At 44.6% G+C, this 11,275-nt stretch overlaps 1 protein-coding gene across 2 annotated transcripts in view; it reads right to left on the minus strand.

Annotated features, from left to right (window-relative positions):
- NUF2 (NUF2, NDC80 kinetochore complex component) overlaps positions 1–10,957 on the minus strand; it is a 31,952-nt gene extending 20,995 nt beyond the window's left edge. The window contains exons 1-7 of one of the 2 annotated variants that reach the window (XM_019530846.1): positions 10,879–10,957; positions 10,653–10,781; positions 9,084–9,158; positions 7,727–7,803; positions 5,373–5,434; positions 3,987–4,084; positions 1,260–1,333 (exon numbers count right to left, since the gene is read on the minus strand). In XM_019530846.1, the coding sequence (XP_019386391.1) occupies positions 1,260–1,333; positions 3,987–4,084; positions 5,373–5,434; positions 7,727–7,803; positions 9,084–9,158; positions 10,653–10,772 (506 nt within the window). In that variant the 5' untranslated portion in view covers positions 10,773–10,781; positions 10,879–10,957. Of the gene's footprint in view, positions 1–1,259; positions 1,334–3,986; positions 4,085–5,372; positions 5,435–7,726; positions 7,804–9,083; positions 9,159–10,652; positions 10,858–10,878 lie in introns of those variants that run through there. The other variant, XM_019530845.1, reaches the window with a different exon arrangement.
- Between the last annotated feature and the right edge of the window lie 318 nt (positions 10,958–11,275).

An 11,275-nucleotide genomic window follows, 5' to 3' on the forward strand; every position in this document is an offset into this window, starting at 1 on the left:
GCCGCACTTCAAGAAGAACATGGAGAACCTGAAGAGGGTCCAGAGGAGGGCCACTCGTATGATTGGGGGCCTCTGTGGCCAGCCCTATGAGAAGAGGCTGAGGGACCTGAATCTCTTCAGTCTCCGCAAAAGGAGACTCAGGGGGCATCTTGTGGCAGCCTACAACTTTATCAGGGGCCACCAGCAGGGACTCTGGGAAAGTCTGTTCACCAGGGTCCCCCTTGGAGTCACCAAGAACAATGGCCACAAGCTGAGGGAGGATAGGTTTAGGTTAGATATTAGGAAGAACTACTTCACTGTAAGGGTGGCCACTGTAAGCCTGGAACAGGCTTCCCAGAGGGGTGGTGCTCTCACCTTCCCTGGAAATCTTCATGAAGAGACTGGATAGGCACCTGGCTGGGGTCTTATGACCCCTCCCACCCCCCAGTGCTCCTTCCCGCCCCTGGCAGGGGGTCAGACTAGATGATCTGTCTAGGTGCTTTCCGACTCATTGATTCTATGATTCTCAAGTCCCAAAGCAGCCAAGTGTTCTCAGATCAGACCTTAAATTACATACTTTAGAAGTGGTGCTCAACCTCCAGTCCATGGGTCAGATCTGGCCTGCACCACTCCCCAAAGGTCTGAAAATTTGGTAGCAGGGGAGTGGTGGCAGCATTGATACTTCCCTGCTGCCAAAATTTCAATGTCACAGGTCAGCGTGCAGCCAGATCCAGGCAGGCAGGGTTGAGCCAACGTATAGCGAGACCCAGGTACACAGGATTGCCCCTGTGAACTGACCCCATACAGGATCTGGCCAACAGATCAATCCTGCCCACTCATTTGGCCCATGGGGCCAGAAGGTTGGGCACCACTGCCCTAGAACATAGACTTCATTCATTCAAAGTGGTAACATATCTTTGAAGTCCTGCTTCATCTCTTACTGTACCAAATTTCAGGATTAACTGCAAACTCACTTTTGATTCCTCACTCATTTCTTTACAGAAAAAGCAAGCTATCACTCCTACAACCTGGAAAGAAGATAATATTCATTTTTTTCTTTTAGCAGATGGAATATTCTCAAACTGTTAAAGATGCCATACAGTGCCCAGATTGATTTAAGGAAATCAGTAACCAACCACAGTTTGGTGTTGGTCTTTTTGTTTTTGTTTTTTTAAGAGATATACATCTCACCAAATATTTTACTCCCAGGTAAATGTCACACATTTGTTATAACTAGAAAAGTCCACTGAAGTCAATTAATTATTAGATCTTGTACTCACTCAAGTTTCTCCAGCTTCATTGCTGCCTGTTGATTTGCTGTTTGCAACTGCTGTATTTTTTCCATAGTTGATTTCTGTAAAGTAAAATTTAAGACTTTCAGTGATACAATTTACAGCAGATGTCAGAAGTAGATTTTAATTAGCTTATGGTTTGTTGTCTCAGAGCCAGGTTGGTCCCAAAATCCACGTGCATGTCAATTTGCCTGTGCTGTTAAGACAGCTGAGATAATTAGTGAAAGAATTAGACTAGTCTACAGTACACTAGCTTCACTTTTCTGACAGATGATTGATACCTCCAACATTCCCTCAAAGCAGAAGTTTTTCAAATATCCAAGTCTTCACACCCAGAGCTTGAATATTTCTGAAGGTATTAAAGTCTATACTAAAGCTTTACCTTAAAAATTTCAGTACACAATTTTTTCCAAATATATCCAAAACATGTAGCATAAAAAGTATGACATATATTGATAGCCAATCTGATTCGCACTGAGCTTAAGTTAAATATAGATATATTCAAATGCATATTTTTAAAAACTGCAGTTTGTGGCAAACTGTGTTCTTTAAGATGCTACCAACTCCATATAGGCTCAAGCTCCTTCAGAAACCCATATCCTGCATTGTAAAAAAGGAAAAAAAAAAGACTGATCAAGTTAATACTTCACTTATTTACATACTGTTCATTACAAAGACAGCTTCTATGCCAAGCCTTTCAAGTCAAAAGACTCTGTATATAAGATACAGAACCAATATGTACCCAAGAATCAGAAGCAGCCATGCCCAGGTTATGTTCTTCAACTTAAACAAAAGGAACCTTAGAAATAACCAAGCCTTGAATAGAGGATAAGCAAAAAGTCCCCTCCTCCTATTGCGATAGGTTCAGCCTCATTCTCATTCTCTGGCACAAGGAGCCATACACAAGTTCCTGGAGCTAAGTGCCTTGCCCCAAAGTCTTAGCCTAGGTCTCATTAGTTACATCATCTCTGTAGATTGAATCTACCTCAAAATGCAGAAAATGTTGAAATAGTTTCCACTGCAGCCAACCCTCTCTAGCCATAGCCTCATATATTAGTATTAGGGCTTTGAATTCAGATTGGAAGTGAAAATGGGAAAAAAAAAAAAGAAAAAAAAAGAGAGAGTTTGTGGAGCACCAGTGTGATACAACTACATCAGCGTTGGCTGTTGGGTGTGTATTCACTTATGTGCATCAACAATCTATTTTCTACGTACTGGATATATTCAACAAAACTAGAGTATTCTAATCAGAAAGTAACCAAATGCATCACAAAAACTAGGACCTCAATTAAGATGGAAGGCTATAATAGCTCAGGGCTGTTTAATTGGTAGCCCACAGACCAAATGAGGCCCATATGGTTAATTTGCAGCTCCCAGGTTCCTGCCTGACAAATGCTCCCCCCCACCCCCATGCCAGAGTTTGTGGGATACTCCTGGGATCTCCACTCTCTCCTTTGATTTCCACATCCTACCCTATAGAGGGCAGGGCAACAAGGGGTGGTTGAGGGGGTGCTCATGTGGGTGTGTAGTGGTGGAGAGGGGGGCATGGTGTACAGCCTAGGAGGCCTATAGCTTGCCTTGCTGTTTCCAAGCGTTGTTTAGCCCCACCTACTTATAAGCTGGACAGTTCTGCAATAGCTTTTCACTTTCTACAAGTCAAAAGCATACCTTGCTACTTTAAGCAGTCTGCATCCGCACGTAGAAAAGAGAGCACCATAATGACAAGACCTCAAAAGCCATGATCAAACTGCTCTTTATACAACCACTAATTCCAGACACCATGACATGCTTAACTGGGCTGAAAATGGATAAAAATTCTAATGGACAAGGTTCCTCAAGAGAATTCCAGCAATGTCTTCGATGCCACTTATTCATACACTTGCTTGATACCTACAGCTCATTGGCACAATAGAACTTACCATTATTCAATTAACTCCTTATACACTGCCTTACACTCTTGTGTACACTCTTAATGTAGATAAGTCACCTGGAATTTATTCCAAGAACTATTATATAGAAGCACAAAATTCTGTAAGATACATAGATGAGACTAGTACACTTCTACAACAGAATCTCTCATCCTTCCTACTTCCAGACATAAACCAATATATTTTTGAAGGACATATCCGAGCTGTACCATAAACCACCATTTCTCAACCCATGGGTCCTGACCCAAAAGTGGGTCGCAAGATTTCAGAGGGTTACAAGCCATGGTTTGAGAAACACTGATCCCAGGAAAGCACCAAGACTGCAGAAAGGCAGAGGGAAGGCACCTGCCCCTTCCAGCAGGGGTAGGGAGCAGGGGAGAGCTGCGAGGTCAGGCTGGGTACTTGCAGGGGTGGGACAGCCAAGAGACACTGATCTGGGCGTGGAAGGGGCTGTGATCAGGCCGTCTGGTGCAGCGTGGCTGCCCCAGCCCAGGGTACGGGCTGCCACAGGCCTCCCCTCCTACTTCCTACCGGCCCGTGCTGGGGCTGGACTCGCTCTAATGCCACCCACACGAGTTGGAGCCTGAGCAGGAAGGGGGCAGCTGGCTGCAGGCTTGGAATGAGGGACACCAGCATGACTGGGAGTGGGGAGAGAGGGTCTGGGAAATGTGGGTCGTGCACCAGCCTGGCTGGGGAGTATGGATTGGGACAGGCAATGAACCTTTGCAAATGGGTCCTGGTAGGAAAGAGGATGAGAACCACTGCCTTAAACCATACTAAATCTTACGTATGTCCATTGTAATTCCAGGTAGGCATTACGACACGATCCTTGGAAGTGAATGAAGTTGAGAATAGCACTGAGGAAGCGAGCTGTCCGCTTTGCTTCTAAAAAGAAACAGCAAAGAATAGCAAGTGTTTTAATTTCCATTTGCACAATGATTAATTGAAAAAAACTGAACACAGCATAATTCAGACAGCTAAATAAGAGCAAAGATGGAAGATAAAAAAAGTACCAAGTTAAAGATACCACTGGGTTTTTGTTAAAAATGTACTATTACTTCAAAGGAAGTTCTGAGACTGCCTACCCACATTGTCCAAGAGGAGAATGTCTTGTAGAACTCCAATAACATTTTTCTGTTATTTTACAAATATGTATTACTGAAACGCATTTATAAAAAATAAATTTCTACAGGTGAAATGGCATTAAAAGTGATGTGATTAAGCCACATTTCTCAAAAAATTAAACAAACCTATGCCAAACCTTGTAGTTGTTACCTTATCAGTAACTAGGGGGGGGGGGGAACCCATCCCTGCAACCTACACTTGATCTTAGAGGAAACCACATAAAGCTTTGAGTTTCATGCGACTACATGCAGTCTCAAGGACCTCATACAGTTTAACAAGAAGTATAAACTGGATATAATAACTAGAAAACAGCCATTTGCTTAAAAAGCTATGTACAAGTTGGTACAGAAGAACTGGTAAAGAGGAAGAATGGAGTCAAAAAGGGTCTCTTAACCATACAAATATCCTGTACCAGCCATAAAGGGGATTCCAGCAGACTATTCAAGAACATCCAAAGATCAGTCCTCAAGTGCATGAACCTTTCTAAAGTTCCATTTGAACTGAGTAAAGAGAATAAAGGGCAAGACACTCCTCAATGTCTGGGAGAAAATAGAAACATTCAGAAATTATCTAAAAACACTGTCACCTACTAATCATTATTATTTTTATAATTTCTTTTCAATGTCTGGGAGAAAATAGAAACATTCAGAAATTATCTAAAAACACTGTCACCTACTAATCATTATTATTTTTATAATTTCTTTTCATTTTAGGGTAATAATAAACATTAAAAGACAACTGCAAAAATTATCACAGTTTATTATCAGGCCAGTAGCAGGCCAGTTTCAGAAAGCATCCGAGATAAATGAATATTAACTGGACTGGCTGAGGTATCCCAAGGATAGATAACTGCTCACTGGGGTTAGCAAACCCTGGTGACAAGTCAAGAGAGGGCATTTGATGGCTTCACCACAAAACTTCACAAACACAATTTGACATTTCCTAACAGAAGAAAAATCCCAAGAGTCTTTGAAGGTATTTTACAAAATTGGTTTAGACATCACATGAGTATGTAAAGCCATGGGTGAGTTAAGAGATGCTTGCTTACTTGGATTTATGATATCAGCGATCTGAAAGTCATTAACACGACAGATGGGAAGAAAACGCCCCCTGTGGAGAGAAATGTACTGGTTCTGTGAACAAGCTTAATTCAAAAGACAATTACAGTATCTTTGCCCTATATATATTCAGAGGTATTCAACTTCTGTTTTGTGCCACAGTGCCAGAACCAGAACATATAGGCACAGGCCTAAATCTTGAAGCAAGTACAATACTGACCAAATAAGCTGATGTTTAAACTGTATAGCAAAGACAAACTAATATTATGGATCTTGAACTGTTACAATATCCTGCTTATGGATTTTTTTTTAATTAAGTTGTTTTTTCCCCCCCCACACACAAAACCATCCAATTACCAACACTTTTTTAAATCAGTGCTATTAACTTCCTTCCTGTAAGGCATTAGTTTTGGTTAAGTAGATACCTGAACAAAACAAAGAATTATGGTACCATCCCCATTTCAGTTGGTAGAATTCGTACACTGAATAATTTCAGATCGAAGAAAAACCTCATTAAAAATAGTAAGTTTCAGCAATGTTAATTTAAGTGTTCTACATCTTCTGTTGTGGGCAAGCTTTCAGTTAAGTTTTTCCTCTGGCAACATGCTGTACATACACAAAATATGCAGTTTTATGCAGATGCCCCTGGATTTATTGCTTATTAATGAAGCAAAACATGAAAAGGGTTTTCCAGTACAAGCTCCATGAACTGATGCACATCAGCTTCAGTAATCAACAGATCTGGAAAGCATTTTGTATTAGCTCAGTGGGGGTCAATTTTTTTGGCAGGCATGAAACTAAGTAAGCCTTGCACCTTCCTTGAGTGCCACTCCAATCCCTTTCCCCTGCCTAATCTCTTGCTCTGCTTTCTGCCCCTTCCCTGTCTGTCCCTGTATTCCCAGCTCCCTCCCTGGTCTGCAGGATGCCACACACAGATGCTGCCTATGGCATTTGTGGCACACATGCCACAGGTTGGCCACACCTGTACTAGCCTACCAGATAGGATTAACGGACTTCACATTCCACTGAACTTTGCTAATCTTTAATTTTTCTGCAATTATTTCTAAATTCTGTTTTATGCCAAAATTGCCTTCAAAGACTGGTATACAAGACATCTCATCCACTTATTCTACCAAATGCCATATGGCAGGGATACTTAACACCCAACCCGCAGTGCTGCACCATTTGGCTCATGGGGCTCCCATAGATCCAGAAATTTGACAGCAGGGGATCATCCCTCTGCTGCCAAATTTCCAGACCCATGTGGAGTCCCAAGCCCCATGCACTGAATCAGGCAACAAATCCCAGGGCAGAGGGCCCAGAAGGGGCAGTACCAGGTCCCAATCCCAGCATGCAGGAACAGCACTGGGCCTCAAGACCCAATCCCACTGTGGGGGGCCAAGAGAGGGGGGTGCCAGGCCCCATGGCCCAATCTTTGTGCGTGGGACTTGATCCAGCCTAAAAACTAATCCCACACATCTGGCCCATGCAGCCAAAAGCTTGAACACCACTACCATCTGGTAACGAGTTCACATAAGGAAGCAGATACTATTAAGGCTGCAAAGTAAATTTCTCATCGTTTTCAAAGTAACTTTTTGGATGAATAAATCTTTACTAAATTGTAGGTTTCAACTGGTCATTTATTGCATTTCCTCTGAAACACCCCTCACAGTAAAGAGTGAATTCATAAGATCAGTTGTGGGCCGTCTTCTTGCCATTCTGTACCCTTACATTTTTTCGCCAGCAGCCTTCCAAAAGGTTTAATACTGTTCAGTGCATTAGCTCTAAGCCACTAAAACAGAGAAATTGGAATGCTTTACATAAAGTCAGCTCTTCCACTGCAACTAGAACAGAGCACAGCATCTGAAATTGCAGTGGCTCCACCAGGCATCAGGGTTGGGGCATCAGGCTTACGTGACTGGCTAGAACCACCTATGTATCTAATAAGCCTAATGCAATTCTCAGTTCATTTGTATGGCACCACAGTACAATGTTAATCCAAACCTCCTGCATCACAATTACATACAGCTAAACCATCACAAATTTACATAAATGCTATGGCTGAAGAGGTTCCTAATCTACTGAAGTGCTTACTGCATTAGACTGCCTTTGGTTCATCTGCTAGGGCAAGTGGCAGTGCTTAACACAGCCATGGCTCATCCCTGGTCATTGACACACATGCCCAATGGGGTTCTGTCCCCCAAATTTAAGCAGCAGACACCAAGCCCCATCCCCACTTGCCCTGCCCCCTCTATCAGTTGCAGACACCAGAAGACATTACTTCACATGTCCTGAATTTATCACCCCTGGTATACAGCATGCAGAATCAATTTATTACACTTACATATGAATGTACAGATTACAAACAGGTAGGAAGCCTTCCAAAATCTGTGGATATATTATTTCAACAGTGACTGGCATCTAAAAAAAAAAAGAGGCAATAAAAAAATAAAAAATAAAACAAGGAGTGGAACATACAGGCATTTCTTTTTCCTATGGAGATCATTCACATGCGATGGGCATATCAATTAGCGATCTGTATCCCCAAAGAGACAACTTTAAGAATCAATAACTGTGGTTCTCTTTCCCTTGTGCCTCCTGCAGCAAAATGGTGAAAATCAAGCAGTGAGACTGGAGGGGGTCCAGTATCATGGGTCTATGATACCATCTCTCCAGAGTTGCAAAATTAAAACAATGAATGAAAGCTTGCCTAGTTAATGTATTGGAAGCAAGAACTATTTACACACAATTTAAAATTTCACAAAAGAAAAAAAAACTACATCACCTCCTGAATGCTTTAGAACAGGGGTGGGCAATTATTTGGGCCTGAGGGCCACTTAGGGAGTTTTTGTGAGCTGTTACAGGCCAGGTCAGCACCCCCCACCCCAACAAAACTCCAGAGCTCTGCTGCATGCTCAGCAGAGTGGCTGGGATGGGGCCACAGGTGAGCAGGAAGCAGCATCCGCAAGCAGGACAGGCAGGCAGGGTGGGATCACGCGTCTGTGGCAGTGCAGGGCCAGGACCCAGGCCAGAGCCACGATGCACTCCCCACACGCGCCTATGATGGATGCCGGTTCCGCAGGCACATGCATGCAGGGAGCAGATCATGGCTCTGCCCTAGGCCTGGCCAAGGATGCCAGGAAGTGAGTCCAGGTGCTGTGCCACCCTGACCCTACTGCACACCCCGAGCCTGGGCCAAGCGGTACCAAGGGACCCACTACAGGCTGGACAAAATCCCTTGGCAGGCCAGGTCTGGCCCACAAGCCATATTCTGCCCACCTCTGCTTTAGGAGGATTGAAAGAAATGCAATTAACTATGGTAGACTAAGAACAGAGGTTAGGAAAAGTGAGAGTACTCAAATGAAGTAATAGATTAGAGCGTACAAACATTTCAGATTAGAACAGGGCCTAAACAGAAGTACAAACCTGTAATTAATAAGCAAATTGAAGCTTACTTCAAACGAATGTCACGCATCCTCAACATTTGCGAGGGATATTAGAGTATTTTTAAGCACCTGCATTACATTCTTTCATTCAAATATAACAGAGCATCAGCTTCATTGTAGCTAAGCTAACTGAATTACCTCAGTTAAACTACAGATGCCAACATTTTAATCACTGTCATTCACCATAATTCAAGAAACAAGCTCCTTTTCACTTTTTTTTTTTGCACTCAGGTGCATGCACCACCATACACTTACCATGTAGAAGTGCTCAAGACGAATTCCATATACGTTCTGCAGGACTCTCATGAAAATCATGTGCAATACTTCAGGCTACATGTTGAAGAAAGAACATTTACTCCTGGTAATTAGAAGTTTGACTAACACCAAGTGACTCACTAATTTAAGAAAGGGTAGACCATCAGTACCTAGCCTTCCCAGTTATTTATAGAACACCGAATACATTGTTAACTAGTGATGTTCTGCCTTTAGCACTAGATTCATTTCATTGCATGAAGAATACCCACATACTTGCACTGAAACCTCTCTCATGTAACTGCAACAAGCAATAGCCAGACCAGCCAAGTGTAATCTTAATCTACACACCTACAGCCCAATCATGTTTGTAATTGTTCAGTTATAACTAAGGCAATGTTACTAATGGAATTTTCAAGTCGGAGTGACATCAAAATCTGCAAAACACTTGTCATGCCGAGAATTTAAGTGATGATTTGGCAGCCTGCTCTGACAAGGAGCCCTATATAAAGCCACTGAGAGGCAAGGATTTTTTGACTGGGCCAACTGTAGAGCCGAGGGAGCTGCTGGACAAGTTTTGGGGCATCAGATGCTCTTACTCAGGTTCCTCAATACCTTAAAGCTGCCTCAGCAATCCCAGACACATACTTGGTCCAATAAAAGATACCGAAAAAACCCCTCACTTCTTACGTGTCTCCTGGACCACCACAGCTACAACACTCCAACCCTAACCAAAACATCATATCACTCATTTAGAGTGAAGGCAGGCATTACACTTAGACCACACTAAGGGCACTTAAAATGGGAGTGTCCACACACTGAAGCTCATTAACTTGTGCTAAATACCCTCTGACCATCTCAAAGTTACACCATTTCAGATGAGGATTAACTCATAAAAACATAAGAATTGCCATTTACTGGGTCAGGTCATAGGTCCACCTTGCTGAGTACTCTTCTCAGTGTCTCCCTGTGGTGCACTTGTTTTGAACCTATGACATCACTCCCGTCCCCATTTTCTCTTTAGTCACCTCCCCAAAATCAACTGGTGTATTCCCACCAGCCCCATGTCACACAGGGGCAGAGCAGAGAGGGGATGCTGAAAGGGAGAGGGAACCCTGCCTGACCAGGGTTTTTCTCCCCACCACTGCTCCTCTCTCCTGTGCAGCCTCCAGCATTTAAGGTGTAGCAAATCCTGATACAGAGGCTGTGCCCCTCATTCCAGTGCTCAATAGCGTCTCCCCAGCTGTATACAGCCTCTGCCTTGCTCCCCACCACCTGTCAGAGCAGACCACCGAACCTCCCCTTCCTTCTCAGCATGACCAGTGTTTTGCAGGCTTTGATGTTGCTTAGCCATGAAAGTTGCCCTCTGAGCCCTACTCCCCAGCGCCTGGCATGGCAGCTTCAGCAGACTCCTCCAGCAATGGGCAGTCCTCCAGCACCCCAGCAAAGACTGCTCCTCGCCCCCCAGCCCGGCACATCCTGCCGAGCCCCTTTGTAAACACCAGCCCGCGCCGCCACGGCACAGACCCTGGCGCGTCCCAGGCAGGGCTTCCCCACCCCACCTCACCTCACCTTGGGGTTGGGAAACAAGTCGCTCTTGACAAGGTTCTTGGCCTCGGCGCCGGCCAGCACCTGGTTGCGGAGATGTGTGAGGAGGTCGTTGGGGCCGTAGCGGGGAAAGGTCAGGTCCATCCTGCCGCTCTGCGGGCGGGACAAGCAGCCGAGGGGAACCGGTCAGCGGGGACTGTACCCCTTCTCCCCCGCCTGGCCACCCTCCCTATCTGCCCACCCCGCTCACCTCCTGCCCCGCGGGGGCTCGCGCGACACCTGACGTTTCTTTTTCAAATCTGCCAGACGCTCCGCCCCGCCGACGTCACCTCCGCCATCCGTTACCCTTCCCCCCACCTTTCAGCCCCAGTACTAGTTCCGGATCTGTCTGAGCGGGCGGGAAATGAAGAGCGCGGGCGAAACTTCATCCTCCGCGCTCCTTTTTGGAGGAACTAGAAGCCAAATCGAGGCTCGGCAGATTCGCGCTTCCGGGCGGGGGTCGCAGCCTGGCTTGGTGCGCGGCGAGATTTCTTCACAGGCCATTGCCCCTGCAGCACCTTTCTTAACCGGAAAGGGTTAAGAAAGGTCTAGTCCGTGCGCATAGAGCCAAACAAACCTCCCCCTGTGCTCCTTTGAGTATAAGTTAC

Source organism: Crocodylus porosus, unplaced genomic scaffold, assembly GCF_001723895.1.
Source record: "Crocodylus porosus isolate Cpor-Errol unplaced genomic scaffold, CroPor_comp1, whole genome shotgun sequence".
In the NCBI taxonomy this organism is placed as follows: Eukaryota; Metazoa; Chordata; order Crocodylia; family Crocodylidae; genus Crocodylus; species Crocodylus porosus.